Raw genomic sequence first — 21115 nt, 5'->3', positions numbered from 1 at the left:
TTGGAAAAAATATATAATAGGGTACTCTAGATTTATTTCTTAAAAATGCATAGAATCCTTGCAGTGCAGAAGGACTCTATCGAGTCTGCACTAGCCCTCTTAAATAATACTCTTATCGCAGCCCCCCCCCCCCCCCCCCCCCCCCCCCAGCTCCTAGATCATGGCCAAATCCACCTAACCTGAATGTCTTTGGACTGTCAGAGAAACCCACGCTGACACGGGGAGAAAGTGCAAACTTCACAGTCACCCGAGGCTGGAATCAAACCCGGGTCTCTGGTGCTGTGAGGTACCACCTTGCTGCCCCCAGGAAGGAAATCTGCTGTCCTTACCCAGTCTGGCCTACATGTGACTCCAGAACCACAACCATGTGGTGAACTCAACTGTTCTCTGAAGTGGCCCAGCAAACAACTCCGTGATCAAGATGACAACCTGGAGATGGGCAATAAATACTGGTATGCAGGCTGCTTTAGCAATGTCAATGGAATCTTGCACTAACTTCCAGGAAATGTTTACTTTATTCTGTTTCTAAACCTCCTGGTCGATTGACTTGGCAGTTTTCTTAAATTATTGCGGAAACTCACAATAGCATAGGCGTCTGGCAGATTGGATATCAATTCACAAAACAATACAAGATGAGATTCCAAGTTGGTGTCACAGATAAATAAGTTGAGTGGAATGGGAAGTTTTCTTATGAGGAAAGGAAGGTCTGTATCCATTGAAATTTAGAAAAATTAAAGATTTTATTAAAACGTACAAGATGCTGAGGGGACTTGATAGGGTGGATGCCGAAAGGGCGTTTCTCCTTTTGGATGGTCACGTGTATCAAGGTACAGTGAACGATATTGTTCTGGGTATAGTCCAGACAGATCGTTCCATACATGAAAAAACATAAGGCATATATAAATACACAATATACATAGACACAGGCATCGGGTGAAGCATACGGAATGTAGGACTATTCAGCAGAGAAGATGTGTAAAGGGGTCATTCAGGAGTCTGGTAACAGTGGGGAAGAAGCTGTTTGTGAATCTGTTCATGTGTATCCTAAGACTATTGTACCTCCAGCCCGATGGAAGAGGTTGGAAGAGAGAATAACGCGATGAGAGGGATTTTTGATTATGCTTCTTGCTTTCCCAAAGCAGCGGGAGGTGTAGACAGTCAATGGATGGGGAGAGACCAGACTAGGAAACAGCTTGGTAATCAGGACTGTTCTTCCCTGGAGGGGTAGAGGCAGGTTCATTGGCAGAGCTGGCTCGATTCCTGACTGACAAGGGAGTCTAAAGTTATCGGGGGTAGATGGAGTGGAGTTGAGGCCACAATCCAGTCAGCCATGACCTTATTGAATGGCGGAGCAGGCTTGAAGGGCTGAATGGCCTCCTCCTGCTCCTAATTGGTATAATCGTCTGAATAGTGTCCATAGCATAGCGAGAGAAGAATCTAAATTGTAGAGGTGATGTACAGGGCTGGAAATCTTGGGAATAGATTGCAAGCAGGGAGCTCCCTTGAATTTACAGTTACGCAATATAGTTATTAATTTAACACAGCCAGACTAGATAACAATGGTGGATTGCCTTCCCCGAAGGGTTTTATTGAACCAGCTGATTGTATTTGTTTAACACCAGCCAGCCAAACAATTTCAAGATTTATTAATGTTGCGATTTGCCATGCAAACATTTAGCTTTCTGATCTACCAAGTGTGGTATCAATGACTGTGAGCATTTCAGAGTCAGCCCCAGTGATGTGGGTCTGCAGATAAATGTGGACCAGACCAGGTACGGACGGCGGGTTTATTTCCCTGGAAGGGAAGGAAGAGTCTTTACAATAATGGTTTGATGGTTACCATTCGACAAACTTTTAATTCCAGGCCTATTAATGGAAATTAAATTGAAATTCCATCAGTTGCGCTGGTGGGATTTGAACCCATGACCCTGGAGCATGCTTGGCCCCCTGGATTAATAATAATAATAATCTTTATTATTGTAACAAGTAGATTTGCATTAACACTGCAATGAAGTTACTGTGAAAATCCCCTAGTCGCCACGCTCTGGCGCCTGTTCGGGTACACAGAGGGAGAATTCAGAATGTCCAGTTCACCTAACAGCACGTCTTTCGGGACATGTGGGAGGAATCCGGAGCGCCCGGAGGAAACCCACGCAGACACGGGGAGAACGTGCAGATTCCACACAGACAGTGACCCAAGCCAGGAATTGAACCCGGGTCCCTGGTGCTGTGAAGCAACAGTGGTAACCACTGCGCCTCCTTAATAGTACTGTGACTATACCACTGCTGTCCCCTTCCCCCAAATTTACCAATGTCTCTCCTACAATTCTCTGATATTTCACATCTTACTCTTGTACCTACACCCTCGCTACCACCTTCATCTCAGCCTTAATATCGCCCTTAACAACTGCAGTTCGATCTGAATACTGGGAGACCCTATTGTCTCAAACTATTTTCAGTCTGCTTAATCCATTGGTCCTTTGTTGCTCCTTCTTATGTCTCCTTTCGCCCCCACGGTGAACTTGTGTTTGTCTTTAGTATTGTATCTGTACAGTGCTCTCCGCCCCTCTCTGTAGCCAGGTCACTGCCCTAATAGCCCCATGTGGCTCGGTGACAGATTGTGTTTGAGAGTCGTTTCTGTCTCAACACCTTGAGATATTTTACAAAGTTTGAGGTGTAATCTGCATATGTAACTGGTTGTTTATAATTCTGAAAGTTCCTCGATACTTACAGTGATGCCGTAACGAGTGATACTGAGGTACTGCAACCAGCCCAGCCATTTAACGATGCTTGGTAAATGCACCAACAGTCCAGAATAGACCTAAGGGTAATTAAGCACACTGTTATACATTTTCATACACACACAACAGTTCTTAGATAGATAGAGATAGAGAAATACAGCACAGAACAGGCCCTTCGGCCCACGATGTTGCGCCGAACTTTTGTCCTAGGTTAATCATAGAATTTTGGACAATTTTTCATGGCCAATCCACCCAACCTGCGCATCTTTGGACTGTGGGAGGAAACCGGAGTACCCGGAGGAAACCCACGCAGTCACGGGGAGGATGTGCAGACTCCACACAGACAGTGACCCAAGTCGAAATCGAACTTGGGACCCTGGAGCTGTGAAGCAATTGTGCTATCCACAATGCTACCGTGCTGCCCTTAAGAAGTTAACCTACACTCCATTATTCTACCCTAATCCAAGTACCTATCCAATAGCCGCTTGAAGGTCCCTAACTTTTCCGACTCAACTACTACCACAGGCAGTGCATTCCATGCCCCCACTACTTTCTGGGTAAAGAACCTACCTCTGACATCCCCTCTATATCTTCCACCATTTATCTTAAATTTATGTCCCCTTGTAATGGTGTGTTCCACCCGGGGAAAAAGTCTCTGACTGTCTACTCTATCTATTCCCCTGATCATCTTATAAACCTCTATCAAGTCGCCCCTCATCCTTCTCCGTTCTAATGAGAAAAGGCCTAGCACCCTCAACCTTTCCTCGTATGACCTACTCTCCAGTCCAGGCAACATCCTGGTAAATCTCCTTTGCACCTTTTCCAAAGCTTCCACATCCTTCCTAAAATGAGGTGACCAGAACTGCACACAGTACTCCAAATGTGGCCTGACCAAGGTTTTGTACAGCTGCATCATCACCTCACGGCTCTTAAATTCAATCCCTCTGCTAATGAACGCTAGCACACCATAGGCCTTCTTCACAGCTCTATCCACTTGAGTGGCAACTTTCAAAGATCTATGCATAGACCCCAAGATCTCTCTGCTCCTCCACATTGCCAAGAACCCTACCATTAACCCTGTATTCCGCATTCATATTTGTCCTTCCAAAATGGACAACCTCACACTTGTCAGGGATAAACTCCATCTGCCACTTCTCAGCCCAGCTCTGCATTCTATCTATGTCTCTTTGAAGCCGACAACAGCCCTCACTATCCACAACTCCACCAATCTTCGTATCATCTGCAAATTTACTGACCCACCCTTCAACTCCCTCATCCAAGTCGTTAATGAAAATCACAAACAGCAGAGGACCCAGAACTGATCCCTGCGGTACGCCACTGATAACTGGGCTCCAGGCTGAATATTTGCCATCCACCACCACTCTCTGTTTTCTATCGGTTAGCCAGTTTGTTATCCAACTGGCCAAATTTCCCACTATCCCATGCCTCCTTACTTTCTGCATAAGCCTACCATGGGGAACCCTTATCAAATGCCTTACTAAAATCCATGTACACTACATCCACTGCTTTACCTTCATCCACATGCTTGGTCACCTCCTCAAAGAATTCAATAAGACTTGTAAGGCAAGACCTACCCCTCACAAATCCGTGCTGACTATCCCTAATCAAGCAATGCCTTTCCAGATGCTCAGAAATCCTATCCCTCAGTACCCTTTCCATTACTTTGCCTACCACCGAAGTAAGACTAACTGGTCTGTAATTCCCAGGGTTATCCCTATTCCCTTTTTTGAACAGGGGCACGACATTCGCCACTCTCCAATCCTCTGGTACCACCCCTGTTGACAGCGAGGACGAAAAGATCATTGCCAACGGCTCTGCAATTTCATTTCTTGCTTCCCATAGAATCCTTGGATATATCCCGTCAGGCCCGGGGGACTTGTCTATCCTCAAGTTTTTCAAGTTCTTGCATGTAAATCATTCAATTTGGTCCAAGATACCCTGGGCCAGGCACGAGGAGCTGAATAGCCTACCCCTGTTCCTACGTCCGTCTTATAAATGGCTCTGTTTCTCTCTTGTCCCTGAGACACGAGAGTGTGGATTCGAGACCCACTTCAGGACAAAACTCAAGCTTGACACTCCACTGAGGGAATGCTGCTCTGTTGGAGGGGCAGTGCCGAGGGAGTACTACACTGCAAGGAGGTGCAGTCTTTCAGCCAAGACAGTAAACTGAGGCCGTCTACCCTCTCGGGTGGGTGTGAAAGATTCCATGACACAATTTCAAAGAAGAGCAGGAGAGTCCTATCCCTAGAAACAGAGGACACAATCTGAGACTAAAGGACGATCCTTTAAAACAGAGCTGAGGAGGAATTTCTTCAGCCAGAGGGTGCTGAATCTGTGGAACTCTTTGCCGCAGAAGGCTGTGGAGGCCAAATCACTGAGTGTCTTTAAGACAGAGATAGATAGGTTCTTGATTAATAAGAGGATCAGGGGTTATGGGGAGAAGACAGGAGAATGGGAAAAGAAAATCAGCCATGATTGAATGGTGGAGCGGACTCGATGGGCCGAGTGGCCTTATTCTGCTCCCATCTCTTCTGCCTTTTGTCCTGGCATTTATCAACAATCAACATCACAAAAACAGACTGTCACCATCATGTTGCTGTGTGGATCCTTGCTGAGGACAAATTGTTTTCCGCTTTTGCTCAGTACAACGGTGTATACAGTTGAGAAGTATTCCATTGTCTGTAAGGAGCAGAGGGATAGCCAATCATCGCAAAAGGCACTCCAGAAATAAAAATCCTATTGATCACATTTTAACTTGTCCGTTATTTTGCCCATAATGGCTTATTTTAGTTTGAAACAGCGTTAAAAGTAATTTTACATTGAATGTATTAGAGAGTGCGCGAGCGAAAGCACGTCCCTCCCAGCCTCTCGAAATTACAGTAACCTAAAGTACCTTCATAGAGTGGAACCACTAAGAAATGTCCCTTGGGGCAATGAACCAGGGCTCCGGCTCAGGAAGGTGACCTGGACCTTCCACAAGGCGGCCTGGACCTTCCACATGGCGGCCTGGACCTTCCACATGGCGACCTGGCCCTTCCACATGGTGACCTGGACCTTCCACATGGCGGCCTGGCCCTTCCACATGGTGACCTGGACCTTCCACATGGTGACCTGGATCTTCCACATGGCGGCCTGGCCCTTCCACAAGGCGGCCTGGACCTTCCACATGGCGGCCTGGACCTTCCACATGGAAGGCGGCCTGGCCCTTCCACATGGTGACCTGGCCCTTCCACATGGAGACCTGGCCCTTCCACAAGGCGGCCTGGACCTTCCACATGGCGACCTGGCCCTTCCACAAGGCGGCCTGGCCCTTCCACATGGAGACCTGGCCCTTCCACAAGGCGGCCTGGCCCTTCCACATGGAGACCTGGCCCTTCCACATGGAGACCTGGCCCTTCCACATGGAGACCTGGCCCTGCCACATGGCGGCCTGGCCCTTCCACATGGCGGCCTGGACCTTCCACATGGCGGCCTGGCCCTTCCACATGGAGACCTGGCCCTTCCACATGGTGACCTGGCCCTTCCACATGGAGACCTGGCCCTTCCACAAGGCGGCCTGGACCTTCCACATGGCGACCTGGCCCTTCCGCATGGTGACCTGGACCTTCCACATGGAGACCTGGACCTTCCACAAGGCGGCCTGGACCTTCCACATGGCGACCTGGCCCTTCCACATGGAGACCTGGCCCTTCCACATGGCGACCTGGCCCTTCCACAAGGCGGCCTGGACCTTCCACATGGCGACCTGGCCCTTCCACAAGGCGGCCTGGACCTTCCACAAGGCGACCTGGCCCTTCCACAAGGCGGCCTGGACCTTCCACATGGCGACCTGGCCCTTCCGCATGGCGGCCTGGACCTTCCACATGGAGACCTGGACCTTCCACATGGAGACCTGGACCTTCCACATGGCGACCTGGACCTTCCACAAGGCGGCCTGGACCTTCCACATGGCGGCCTGGCCCTTCCACATGGCGGCACTGGGGTTTTTCACTCAGTTTTCCCAAAATCAGTGTGATCAGCATAAGAAAAATCTTAATTCCTGTAAATTACTGTCAATGCAACTTGAATTTCTGCAAACGTCTGTGCCAGTTTTTAAAAAATTGCACACCAAGACAGCCCTGCCGACAAAAGCCAGGAATCCCGAGCCCCAGGCTAATTCCCTGGTGGAATTTAAAGTTTAATAAATCTGTAAATAAAAGCTCGTCTCAGGAATGTTGACCATGAACCCACCGCTGATTGTTGTAAAAACCCATCTGGTGCAGACTCGATGGGCCGAATGGCCTCCTGCACTGTAAATTCTATGGTTCACCAATGTCCTTTAGGGAAAGAAATCCTCACTCTGATTGGTCAACATGTGACCCCAGACCCGCAGCAATATGGTCGTCTCTGCAATGGCCGAGCAAATCACCTCCGTCGCCAAACCGCCACATAGCCTCAAAAAGGCAATGGGACTGGACAGACCACCTGGAATCAACCTAGGTACCACCAGAAACGACACCAGCCAAGTCCATCTTAATAACACGGGGCCTCCAGGGCTGACCAGCTCCAACTTCATTACAACCTTGAGTTGAATTTAAAAGGTGAGGTGAGATTAACGGCCCTTCACATCAAGGCACTATTTGATAAGGAGCCCTCGCAAAACTGGAGTCAATGGGAATCTGGGGGAAAGCTCTCCGCTGGTTGGAGTCATACCTGGCACGAAGAAAGATGGTTGTGGTGGTTGGAGGTCAATCATCTCAGCTCCAGGTCATCACTGCAGGAGTTCCTCAGGGTAGTGTCCTCGGCCCCAACCATCTTCAGCTGCTTCATCAATGACCTCCCTTCCATCATAAGGTCAGAAGTGGGGATGTTTGCGGATGACTGCACAATGTTCAACACCATTTGTGACTCCTCAGGACAATGAAGCAGTCGGTGTCAAATGCAGCAAGACCTGGACAATATCCAGGCTTGGGCTGACAACTGGCAAGTTACATTTGTGCCACACAAGTGCCACGCAATGACCATCTCAAACAAGAGAGGATCTAACCACCGGCCCGTGACATTCAATGGCATTGCCATCGCTGAATCCCCACTATCGATATACCATTGACTAAAACGGAACTGGACCAACCATATAAATACTGTGGCTACAAGAGCAGGTCAAAAGCTGGGAATTCTGTGGCAAGTAACTCACCTCCTGACCCCCCCAAAGCTTGTCCACCATCTACAAGGCACAAGTCAGGAGTGTAATGGAACACTCTCCACTTGCCTGGATGAGTGCAGCTCCAACAACACTCCAGAAGCTCAACACCATCCAGGACAAAGCAGCCCCGCTTGATAGCTCCCCCTTCCACAAACATTCACACCCTCCACCACCAACGCACAGTGGCAAGTCTGTGTACCAAGATGCACTGGAAAAATTCACCAAGGCTCCTTCAGCAGCACCGTCCAAACCTAAGGCTACAACCACCGGGTAGAAGGACAAGGGCAACAGACACATGGGAACACGACCGGCTGCAAATTCCCCTCCAAGCCACTCACAGTCCTAACTTGGAAATATAACGCTGTTCCATCACTGTCACTGGCTGAAAATTCTGGCATCCCCTCCCTAACAGCACTGTGGGTGTACCTACACCACATGGACTGTCGGGGGTCAAGGTGGCAGCTCATCGTCACCCGCTCAAGGGTAATTAGAGATGGATAATAAATGCTGGCTTAGACACCCTCAATAGTGCTTGCTCATTTGTACTTATTTCCAAGGATTTGGAGATTGGGGGAACTCTCCAGCAGTGGGACACCAAAATTATATTCAAAAACTTTTTTTAATTTACTAAGAACTGACTACAGTACCGCAAATTAACCAGCAGATGGATCTGTGATAAATTATTTTCACTTGTACTAATCAAACTGCACCCGTCTTAAACTTTAAGGAATATTTTGTAAGAATATTTTAAATTTTGTGATGATATTTTTAAATCTTGTGTCTAGCCCTGCTACTTTAATGCACCTGTTGCATTCATAATGATATGCTAATGAGTTTGAGCAAAAACCTCAAGGGGAGAAATTAACTTCGGAACACCATTTACCTGCCGTTCACTGGTTTCCAAAGTAGGAATGCTGCCCTCGTGATCCAACAGTGAGAGACTGAGCTACAAAACTGATCCTGCAGTAACAGTCGTCAATGTGATGGGACAGTCTGGACATGCTCAGACAACAGTGAATAAAACCAGTTCACCATCTGACAACAACCTCATCTTGGATAATAACCAGGCTGTCTCCCAGTGCTGGGAAACATGTTGTAAAGAACAAAATAACAACAAATAGTGGCACCCAAGAGTGAACGCCCCCCTGCGGAGACAAAGGTGAGTTTTGTTGCACTTTCTGTAAGTGTCACTTTGAAATGTTTTGTAATGTACAGGATGGTGGGGGAGTTTTGTCAAGCAATGACTTAGGAAGCCGAGGTGACACAGTGGTTAGCACTGCTGCCTCACTGCGCCAGGGACCTGGGTTCGATTCCAGCCTTGGGTGACTCTGTGGAGTTTGCGCGTTTCTCTGCAGGGGGCAGCACGGTAGCATGGTGGTTAACATAAATGCTTCACAGCTCCAGGGTCCCAGGTTCGATTCCCGGCTGGGTCACTGTCTGTGCGGAGTCTGCACATCCTCCCCGTGTGTGCGTGGGTTTCCTCCGGGTGCTCCGGTTTTCCCCCCCATGTTCCAGGAACGTGCAGGTTAGGCGGATTGGATGTGCTAAATTGCCCCTGAGTGTCTGAAGATGCGCAGGTTGGGTTACTGGGATAGGGCGGGGGAGTGGGCCTAGGTAGGTGCTCTCTCAGAGGGTTGGTGCAGACCCGATGGGCTGAATGGCCTCCTTCTGCACTGGAGGGATTCAATGGTTCTAAAGCTGCTGACATGGGAGAAGCAGTCAGGAGGTGAACAGGAAACCAGAGCCAGAGGAAGCTGAAAATTATTAAAATGGAAAGGGTGAGAACTATGAATTTGGGATGCTGGAGCACGGAACAATATAGGCCAGTGAATGATGTGTGAAAATTGGGCGGCTCCTCAGTAATGGTATAATCCAACACTTGTGCTGGCAAAAACAGGCCAGGTTAGAATTTGAATCCCGTAGTCCCAGATTTTCAATCAGTTCCCTCGCAGTACACAGCAGGATACGGGAATAGCCAATATCCGAAATTCCAATCTTTCCGGTAAATGTTTGCCCTTTTTAATTCTGTCCAGATAACCTGGACTGCTTCCAGGTGGTCGCGATATACTTACAGTCATCAAGATAAAAATGAGAGACAGGACGATATTTCCAACAGTTACTGCATTCCCTCCAGCAGCAACAGCCAAGGCCAGGGCTGAAGACGTGTAGGAGACCATCACTAAGGTGAGGAATGATATAGAAATCGCAGGTACTGTCCGTTTCAAACCTAAATTTAAAAAAAGTAAAGCAGAATGGTAAACTCAAATTTAGCAATCTCTGACAGCCCAACAATTGTTAAATACCAAGTACTCCTGGAGGATATTTAACCTGAGTGAAATATTGAGACTTTAGCAGTTTAGTAACACTTGGTCTGACTCAAGAATCGGCTACTTTTGGTTTTCAGCCACTTCGGAGTTGTTCTAAAGATTTGTTGCCTGGTTGGGGCGTGTCACGCCACATGAATTCACCAACATGGCGGCCATGGGCACGGATTGTTTGACTAACCAGTCATGTTTGTGACTGTCAGCGTGGGTTCTCCAGTTGCTTGCCCAGAGGCTACCAGAACAGAATCAGGAATTTGGTGAAAAACATCAGTTGGGAGATCTATCAGAGGGTCAGTACTGAGGGCGTGCTGCACTGTCAGAGGGTCAGTACTGAGGGCGTGCTGCACTGTCAGAGGGTCAGTACTGAGGGAGTGCTGCACTGTCAGAGGGTCAGTACTGAGGGAGTGCCGCACTGTCAGAGGGTCAGTACTGAGGGAGTGCCGCACTGTCAGAGGGTCGGTACTGAGGGAGTGCCGCACTGTCAGAGGGTCGGTACTGAGGGAGTGCCGCACTGTCAGAGGGTCAGTACTGAGGGAGTGCTGCACTGTCAGAGGGTCAGTACTGAGGGAGTGCTGCACTGTCAGAAGGTCAGTACTGAGGGAGTGCCGCACTGTCAGAGGGTCAGCACTGAGGGAGTGCTGCACTGTCAGAGGGTCAGTACTGAGGGAGTGCTGCACTGTCAGAAGGTCAATACTGAGGGAGTGCTGCACTGTCAGAGGGTCAGTACTGAGGGAGTGCCGCACTGTCAGAGGGTCATTATTGGGGGAGTGCTGCACTGTCAGAGGGTCAGTACTGAGGGAGTGCTGCACTGTCAGAGGGTCAGTACTGAGGGAGTGCTGCACTGTCAGAAGGTCAATACTGAGGGAGTGCTGCACTGTCAGAGGGTCAGTACTGAGGGAGTGCCGCACTGTCAGAGGGTCATTATTGGGGGAGTGCTGCACTGTCAGAGGGTCAGTACTGAGGGAGTGCTCCACTGTCAGAGGGTCAGTACTGAGGGAGTGCTGCACTGTCAGAGGGTCAGTATTGGGGGAGTGTTGCACTGTCAGAGGGTCAGTACTGAGGGAGTGTCGCACTGTCACAGGCTCAGTACTGAGGGAGTGCCGCACTGTCAGAAGGTCAGTACTGAGGGAGCGCTGCACTGTCAGAGGGTCAGTACTGAGGGAGTGCTGCACTGTCAGAAGGTCAATACTGAGGGAGTGCTGCACTGTCAGAGGGTCAGTACTGAGGGAGTGCTGCACTGTCAGAGGGTCAGTACTGAGGGAGTGCTGTACTGTCAGAGGGTCATTATTGGGGGAGTGCTGCACTGTCAGAGGGTCAGTACTGAGGGAGTGCTCCACTGTTAGAGGGTCAGTATTGGGGGAGTGCTGCACTGTCAGAGGGTCAGTACTGAGGGAGTGTCACACTGTCAGAGGGTCAGTACTGAGGGAGTGTCACACTGTCAGAGGGTCAGTACTGAGGGAGTGCTGCACTGTCACAGGAACTTTGCTAAGGGAGTGCTGCACTGTCAGAGAGTCAGTACTGAGGGAGTGTCACACTGTCAGAGGGTCAGTACTGAGGGAGTGCTGCACTGTCAGAGGGTCAGTACTGAGGGAGTGCTGCACTGTCAGAGGAACTTTGCTAAGGGAGTGCTGCACTATCAGAGGAACTTTGCTGAGGGAGTGCTGCACTGTCAGACGAACTTTGCTAAGGGAGTGCTGCACTGTCAGAGGAACTTTGCTGAGGGAGTGCTTTGTATTAGAAGTGGGTGTTGAGGACAAAATCATTTATATCAGGGTGAATTTCATTGCTTGCTTTGGAGATTCTTAAAAATTGAAATCAATATTGTTATTATGCATCTTCTGTTACTCCAAAAAGTAAATTAGAAAATATTTAGCTCACAATGTTTCCCTTTTATTGATGGGATATCTGATAGATTTGTACAAGATTCTGACAGCTAGACAAAGTAAAGTTGCCCCTATTAACTGATGATACAAAGGATTAAAAATCACTGACTATTGTTTGGGGAGGTATGTGAGGAAGAGCATTTTGACACAGCGAGTGGTGTGGGTTTGGAGCTCACTTCCTCCGACGAGGTCAGGGTGGAATATGACTGACTGGACTGTTGTGCAGAGAGCACAGCCTCAACCTTTCTCACCTTTCATCACAGTTCACGTTCCAGCACGTCAGGCACTATCTGACCTGTTTTATGTGTGTTTCCCGTCATCTGCCGCGATTGAAATAAGGAACTGCATTAAGGAGAGACACAAGAAGGTGTTGCTCTTCACTCACCAACAAGGAAGTATGTTGTACTATTGTAAATAACACTTGGCATCGTCCTGAGAGGCATTAAATCGAATAATAACTTTGAAATGAAGTATGCTGGTAACGAATAATACCCACTGATATATTCATGACTATTGAGAAAGGAAAGAAAATTGAACCTTAATTCATGGGTGAAATAATTTGAGGAATAACGTTTCTCCTTCAGGTGCAATTGTGAAATTACATTTAAAATTGTGCAGCTATTATTCAGAAGTTTACTGATGGAAATGAGCAGAGATTGAATCACAATAATTCTATCATAAAAACAAAGTTTTAATAAATGACACATGAATTGTAACTATGCAGAATCTCTTCAAATGTGATCGCAATGCTTGATGTCTGCTGTAAAACGATAGGTTCGATAACATTTTTGTAATTGAACAACAATAACTTGCATTTATAAAACGCCTTATCACAGTAAACATGCCCCAAGATTCTTCACTGAAACATGCTTCTCGTTCCAGCTCCCGATTTGGACAAGGTTTATTATAGCACAATCCCTCACTTTACACCAAACATTAACCCTCCAAAATATAATGTGGCTATGTCGGCGTTGGACTGGGGTGGGCACAGTAAGAAGTTTTATAACACTCCCCTGATGAAGGAGCGTCGCTCCGAAAGCTAGTGATTCCAAATAAACCTGTTGGACTTTAACCTGGTGTAAGACTTCTTACTGTGCCCTCCAAAATAACCATTGATTTTAACAGAATATTAAAGCACAGGGTAAACATCCATTACTGTTGATGCACAAACTAAGGCAGTAATTTTTAATTAATAAAAAAAGTGCTGCACAGACGGTTATATTTTCCATAATCCCTTGCAACTATTGTCTCGTGAAATTTAAAACGTCAAGCGGACAGGCCGAACAGCCTAATTCTGATCCTATATCTTATGGTCTTTGTGCTATTTTTCTTTTCATCTGTGAATAAGTTTTGAAACAATTGGAGTAATCCAATTATTTGTCTCTTCGATTCAATAAACAGTTTGAACTGTTACAGCTCAGTAAAGTTTGACAGAGAATTGATTTATTATGTTCTCCTCAGAGCAGAGAAGATTCGGGGAGATTACATCGTGGTGTTCAATACAATGAAGAGGTTTGATCGGGTAAGTAATGTTTATAGTGACAGGCGAGCAGGTAACCAGAGGGACACAGGCCAATGGTAACCGAGTTGGTGTAATCTGGAAGGTGCTGCCTGAAAGGGTGGTGGGAGCAGATTCATTCGGAACTTTCAAAAGGGAACTGGATAAATGCTTGGGGAAAAACAAAATTGCAGATGGGGGGGGGGGGGGGGACAGAGCAGGGTGATGGACCTGATCGGACAGCTCTCTCAAAGAGCTGACAGCGGCCTCCTTCAATGCTTCATGACTCCACTTTCCAAACCCTTTAGGCAAAGGATAGCAACCGAGGTCTTCCCTTCTGATCCTTACTCTGTAATATTTTAATCCAAAAAGTACTTGTGGTGTTCTTTATGTTGCTAAATTCAGGATGGTTGGCGTAGTGTTCACAAAGACCATAAACAGCCTTTAAGTTGAACAAAGCTATAAATTTATTAACACTACTTAATTGTATTCAACACTTACTCCTATATAATACACCGTTGATAATTAACATATAATCTACACTCATCTACTACTAATCTCTATACTATTACATTAACTATGATCTGCTCTCATTCACTCTATGTTTCCTTCAATCTGTTCTCTAGCTTTCTCCTCAGCCTCTCACCCACAAGGCTCAACATCGATGCCTTATATAGTTGTACATCTAGCTCCCTCTAGTGGTTGATTTAGACGTTACATTAACCCTTACAGTTCTTTACATTTATGATAATGTCACAGTACTTACATGAAAATCTTCTTTTCTGAGACCAAAAGTTCAATGCTCGAGATACTGCTGTACATCTGACAATTAACAATATAAAACAAAAGCCCAGCCCTGTGAAGGAAGGAAATTAAAGTCATTTTCTTTTTTAACATTCACCAAAGAACAGCATCACACTGTAATCTCCCTGATCCCTTTGCGTGAGAATCTGGCCTGATAAACAGACCCCACTCAGTCCTAATTCCACTTGTATACTTTACTCATTGATTCAGCCTGAGTGCGTGTTGCAAAGCATCAACCCAGGTGATTAAATATTCATGTCGAAGCATCAAATATTAGCAATTTAAGATTTGAGTTCAAATTCTGCTTTCTGCACAGTCCAGAAATTGGGTGGAAAAGACTCTGAAAATGGGTGATTTCTCAGCTCCAGTCACAATTTCCTGCAGTCGGCCTTTGCAAAATCACAAGCTAAACGTCTTCTACAAGCCAACATTGTTCCTTCGTCTTTTCTTTGCACTGAAAAACTTCATGATAATTTAGAGAATCTGCTTGCAGTTTTATTAATGCAGCTGGCACATCAATCGTAGACTCATAGAATCTCCATAGTGCAGAAGGAGGCCATTCAGCCCATCGGGTCTGCACCGACCTTAGGAAAGAGCACCCTAGTTAAGCCTATGCCTCCACCCTATCCCTGTAACCCAGTAACCCTACCTAATCTTTTGGACACTAAGGGGAAATTGATCATGGCGAATCCACCTAACCTGCACATCTTTGGACTGTGGGAGGAAACCGGAGCACCCGGAGGAAACCCACGCAGACTCCGCACTGACAGTGACCCGGGGCCAGGATTGAATCCAGGTCCTCAGGGCTGTGAGGCAACAGTGCTTATCACTGCGCCACCATGCCGCCTTGCCCCGCCCCAGTGAACCTAATGAAGAGTGTTCACTCCTCCACCTGGGCTGGTTTAGCACAGAGCCAAATAGCTGGCTTTCAAAGCAGACCAAGGCAGGCCAGCAACACGGTTCAATTCCTGTACCGGCCTCCCCAAACAGACGCCGGAATGTAGCGACCAGGGGATTTTCACAGTAACTTCATTTGAAGCCTACTTGTGCCAATAAGCGATTTTCATTTCACTTCATTTCAGCTGCGAATAACCAGTTTTATATCGGTGAAAGGGATTCAAAAAAATGCTATACAGAATTTATTGGTATTTACTACTAAATTCTCTGCCTCCCACCACCAGTAGCAGAGTTACCGAAGAGGCGGGGAATCCTGCGGCAGAAAACGGGATTGGACCGTTTACGATGTTCTTGCCCCCCATCTGGTTTCAGGATCAAGGTTCATGCCCCACGCCAGCGGGAGGATGGAAATGGCTCATTAAGACCCATTTTCATCTACATAACGGGGCGGGCACCATATTCTTCAAACACAGTTAAGTGTTGTCGATTTCTATCTGACCACTTCAATATCACACAGCCGTGAGAGGAGGTGATTGGAAAGCACTGATTCTGTTTGAAGTGGTCCAGGAGCTGCCAATCAAAGCTTGATGTTGAAAAACATTGCAGCTATAAAATGCCTTGGGATTCTCCTTAATCCTGTTTGCCAAGGACGTTCATGACCCCTTTTAGCCCTCCTGACTCCTTGCTACTTTCTTTATATTCTCCAGGGGTTTCGCCTATTCTCAGCCTTCCAGACCTTACAAATGCTTCCTTTTTCTTTTTGACTAGGCTCACAATATCCATTGTTATCCAACGTTCCCGAATCTTGCCATACTTATCCTTCATCTTATCATAGAATCATAGAATTTACAGTGCAGAAGGAGGCCATTCAGTCCATAGAGTCTGCACTGGCCCTTGGAAAGAGCGCTCCACTTAAGCCCACAGCTCCACCCTATCTCCGCAATCCAGTAACCACACCTAACCTTTTTGGACACCAAGGGCAATTTAGCATGACCAATCAACCTAACCTGCACATCTTTGGACTGTGGGAGGAAACCGGAGCACCCGGAGGAAATCCACGCAGATATGGGAAGAGCGTGCAGACTCCACACAGACAGTGACCCAAGCCGGGAATCGAACCTGGGACCCTGGAGCTGTTAAACAACAGTGCTAAGCACTGTGCTACGGTGCCGGAACATGCCGGTCCTGAATTCTAATCAACTGACATTTGAAAGACTTCCTCATGTCAGATGTTGATTTACCCTCAAACAGCCGCCCCAATCTAAATTCTTCAGATCCTGCCTCATATTGTTATAATTAGCCTTCCCCCAATTTAGCACCATCAGTCTATCCCGCCTGAAACATCTAAATCCTGGAACGTTCAGCTGCCAATCCTGTCCTTCCCTCAATTAAGTCTCTGTAATGGCAACAACATCGTAGTCCCAAGTACTAATCCAGGCTCTAAGTTCATCTGCCTTACTTGTTATACTTTTCACATTGAAACAAATACACTTCAGACCACCAGTCCCGCTGTGTTCAGCAACATCTCCCTGTCTGCTCTTCCTCTGAGTCTGACTGGCCCTATCCTCTTGTTCCCCCTCAGTTATTTCACCTGCTGACCTACTGCATTGGTTCCCACCCTCCTGCCACACCAGTTTAAACCCTCCCGAATGACGGCAACAAACCTCCCAACCAGGATATTGGTGCCCCTCCAGTTCCGGTGAAACCCTTCCTTTTTGTACAAGTCCCACATGTCCTGGAAGAGATCCCAAAGATCTAGATATTTGAAACCCTCCCTTCTACACCAGCGTTTTAGCCACGTGTTTAGCTGCTCTATCTTCCTATTTCTAGCCTCACTGGCACGTGGTACAGGGAGTAACCCTGGGGTTACAACCCGAGAGGTCCTGTTTTTAACTTACTACCTAACTCTCTGAACTCCTGCTGCAGGACTTTGTCACTCTTCCTGCCTATGTCATAATTAATAATGATAATTATCTTTATTGGTGTCACAAGTAGACTTACATTAACACTGCAATGAAGTTACTGTGAAAAGCCCCCAATCGCCACATTCCGGCGCCTGTTCGGGTACACAGGGAGAATTCAGAATATCCAATTCACCTAACAAGCACATCTTTGGACTGTGGGAGGAAACCGGAGCACCCGAAGGAGAACCATTCAGACACGGGGAGAATGTGCAAACTCTACACAGTCACCTGAGGCCGGAGCTGAACCGGGATCCTGGTGCTGTGAGGCAGCAGTGCTAACCACTGTGCCACCTTCACCCTCCCCTTTCAGAATGCCCTGTGCCCGCCCATTCAGAGACATCCTTGAACCTGGCACCAGGGAGGCAACATACCATCCTGGAGTCTCTTTCGAGTCCACAGAAGCCTCTGACTATGGAGTCCCCTATAATTATTGCTCTTCTGCTCTTTGTCCCTCCCTGCTGAGCAACAGAGCCAGCCATGGTGCCACTGCTCCGGCTATTGCAGTTGCTTTCTCCTGATAGGTCACCCCCTCCCCAGCAGTACCCAAAATGATGTTAGAGAGGGGGACACAGGGGATTCCTGCACTGACTACCTGTCCTTTCTAGCGGTCACCCATCTGCCTGCACCTTGAGTGTGGACACTTCTCTAAAACACCTGTCTATGATGTTTTCTGCCACCTGCAGGCTCCTAAGTGCATTCTACTGCTGCTCCAATTGATCCCTGCTGCCTGTGAGGAGCTGGAATTGAGTACACTTCCTGCAGATGTAGTTGTCCGGAAAGCAGGAAGTGTCAAAGATCTCCCACACCTCAGAGGTGAAGTACTTTATCCTGCTGACTGACATTTCTAGCACTAATTAATTTAAAATAGACGCTTATTAAATTAAGCTATAATTGGGGCGGTGCAGTGGTTAGCACTGCTGCCTCACAGCACCAAGGACCCGGGTTCGATCCCGGCCCTGGGTCACTGTCCGTGTGGAGTTTGCACATTCTCCCCGTGTCTGCGTGGGTTTCGCCCCCACAGCCCAAAGATGTGCAGGGTAGGTGGATTGGCCACGCTAAATTACCCCTTAATTGGAAAAAGACAATTGGGTACCCTAAATTTATAAAAAATATATATAAATAAACAGATTAAGCTACAATTAACTACGTGGTCCCAAATAGAAACATAGAAGATAGAAGCAGGAGGAGCCCTTCGGCCTTGGAGCCTGCTCCGCCTGTTAAATGCTAAATACGCTACTCTGCACCCTCCAGTTTAGTTACCTCTCTACTTAGTTAATTAATTGGTTTTAATTAGTTTTTCAATTTTTTTTTCAGGTCACAGCTTTACTGTAATGTCACTTTTTTAGTTTTTTTCACCGCTCTGATGTTCCGTCCTCCGAGACTGATCCCCGGAGACTAGGGTGCTCCGGTTTCCTCCCACAGTCCAAAGATATGTAGGTTGGATAATCAATGTGTGGGGGAGTGGGCCTAGTTGGAGTGTTCTTTCGCAATGTTATTGCAGACTCAATGGGCCAAATGGCCTCCTCCTGCACTGTAGGGATCCAGATTCTGATATAAATACTGTGGCTACAAGAGTAGGTCAGAGGATAGGAATCCTGTGGTGAGTCACTCACCTCCTGACCTCCCAAAGCCTGTCCACCATCTACAAGGCACAAGTCAGGAGTGTAATGGAATCCTGTCCACTTGCCTGGATGAGTGCAGCTCCAACACCACTCAAGAAGCTCAACACCATCCAGGACAAAGCAACCCCGCTTGATTGCTCCCCCTTCCACAAACATTCACTCCCTCCACCACCGACGCACAGTGGCAGCCATGTCCCTAACAGCACTGTGGATGTACCTACGTCACATTAACTGTAGCGGTTCAAGAAGGCAACTCACCACCACCTTCTCAAAGGCAATTAGGGATGGGCAATAAATGCCGGCCTAGCCAGCGACGCCCACACCCCGTAAAAGTTAATTTATAAAATACGGGTTTAAGGGACAGAGTGGCCTCCTCCTGTGGCTGTCACACACCATCTTGATTTGGATCCTTATCATTAGATCAAAATCCTGGAGCTGGAGGCTGTGGTGTGACATCTATCCACTGGTATTCTGCTCCTTCATTCGCTAGCCCCTCTCTTCAATTTTTTATATGCCCATTGACAATGGAGTTCTCGATGGTAGAATCATACTGACCTGTTGTGAATCCCAACCCGATTGGTTTTCATACGGAAAAATACACACCCCAAAATCACGCACAGCACCATCCCAATTGACACCTAGAGTCAAACAAAGGGATCAGTTCATGTCAATCTTTCAGGACAGTCTAAATAATCAATAACAATCCCCAAATCTATATCCAATCGTTGTTTGCAATCCCTCTATCCAATGAGATGTTATACTGAGGCCCAGTCTTCCCTCCTAGATAGATGTAACAGATCCCCTGGCCACTATTTGTAGAAGAACAGGGGAAGTTCTCCCGCGTTCCCACCAACCAACCCAGATTAAAAACAGATTTACCTGGTGATTATTCTTCTGTGGGATCGAAATGTGCATCAATTGGCTGATGCATCTCCGACATTGCAACCGTGACTACCCTTCAAAAGCCGTATGAGGAACGGTTGAGGACTCTGGGTCTGTACTCGGAGTTTCGAAGGATATGGGGGGGTCTTATTGAAACATACAAGATACTGCGAGGCCTGGATAGAGTGGACATGGAGAGGATGTTTCCACTTGTAGGAAAAACTAGAAGCAGAGGGCACAGCCTCAGACTAAAGGGACGATCCTTTAAAACAGAGATGAGAAGGAATTTCTTCAACCAGAGGGTGGTGAATCTGTGGAACTCTTTGCCACAGAAGGCTGTGGAGGCCAAATCACTGAGTGTCTTTAAGACAGAGATAGATCGGTTCTTGATTAATAAGGGGATCAGTGGTTTATGGGGAAAAGGCAGGAGAATGGGGATGAGAAAAATACGAGCCATGATTGAATGGCGGAGCAGACCCGATGGGCCGAGTGGTCTAATTCTGCTCCTATGTCTTATGGTCCTATGGGACGTGCTGCAGTCATGAAAGGTGCTATAAAAATGCAAGTCTTTGTTTAAATGCGGTCTGCTCTGTTCTCCCTTCAATCCAAAGTCCTAATGCCAGTAATGTGCTTTCAGTGTTAATTCTTTCCATATCTGGTGATGCAAACCCATGGGTTCACCAGGACCATGGCATGATTATTGTGATGCCGGAAATACCATTAAGAGCTTTAATTAATCTCCTTGCAGTTGCAAACTCGATCACTTCTGACCCTGTGGAGCAGTAGAACCCTCACTGGGTTCCCACTGTGTGTGTGTGTGTGTGTGTGTGTGAGCGAGTGAGGGAGGGAGGGAGGGAGGGAGCGAACAAACTAACTAACTGATTGAACTTAGCAGTCAAGTTGAATAGTAACTTGCTAATTATTTGTAACTATGTAAAGCATATTAACTTTTACCATTCACCACCAATCAGGAACCTGGAATTTGACCTGACCTAATAAATTCTTGCACTAAACTAATGCTGAAGAATCCTTTGAAAACAGCTTGATTGATGTCTCTGTATGCAGCCTGTTTCACACCCCAGATTCTCTCAGGGACATCGGCAACTTTCAGTTGCTGAGGTATTAGATCCTGCTCAAAGTTCTCTAAAACTCTCCACCTCCCCACATCCAGTCCTCTTTTCCCCACCCTTCTTTCCAAAATATTGTTTAAATCTTACCTCTTTAATCGAGCGTTTGGTCACCTGTCCTAATGTCTCCTTATGCGTCTTAGTGTCAAATTCTGTCTGATTATGCCTCT

The 21115-nt window shown here is 47.1% G+C and overlaps 1 protein-coding gene and 1 long non-coding RNA gene across 2 annotated transcripts in view; one reads left to right on the top strand and one right to left on the bottom strand.

The window, feature by feature from the left end:
* Nucleotides 1–21115, bottom strand: part of LOC119963558 (broad substrate specificity ATP-binding cassette transporter ABCG2-like) — a 68943-nt gene that overhangs the window by 1972 nt on the left and 45856 nt on the right. The window contains exons 11-15 of the mRNA XM_038792866.1: nt 19492–19574; nt 14416–14505; nt 12537–12661; nt 10017–10171; nt 2732–2821 (exon numbers count right to left, since the gene is read on the bottom strand). Coding sequence (XP_038648794.1) covers nt 2732–2821; nt 10017–10171; nt 12537–12661; nt 14416–14505; nt 19492–19574 — 543 coding nt within the window. The remainder of the gene's footprint in view (nt 1–2731; nt 2822–10016; nt 10172–12536; nt 12662–14415; nt 14506–19491; nt 19575–21115) is intronic.
* On the top strand, nt 8860–13674 carry LOC119963559. The gene is made up of 3 exons (XR_005460122.1): nt 8860–9103; nt 9978–10128; nt 13613–13674. It is a non-coding gene; the product is annotated as an uncharacterized LOC119963559 (long non-coding RNA).

Source organism: Scyliorhinus canicula, chromosome 3, assembly GCF_902713615.1.
Source record: "Scyliorhinus canicula chromosome 3, sScyCan1.1, whole genome shotgun sequence".
Classification (NCBI taxonomy): Eukaryota; Metazoa; Chordata; class Chondrichthyes; order Carcharhiniformes; family Scyliorhinidae; genus Scyliorhinus; species Scyliorhinus canicula.
Note: the sequence above shows the minus strand (reverse complement) of the source record. Positions and strands in the feature narration are given on the sequence as shown.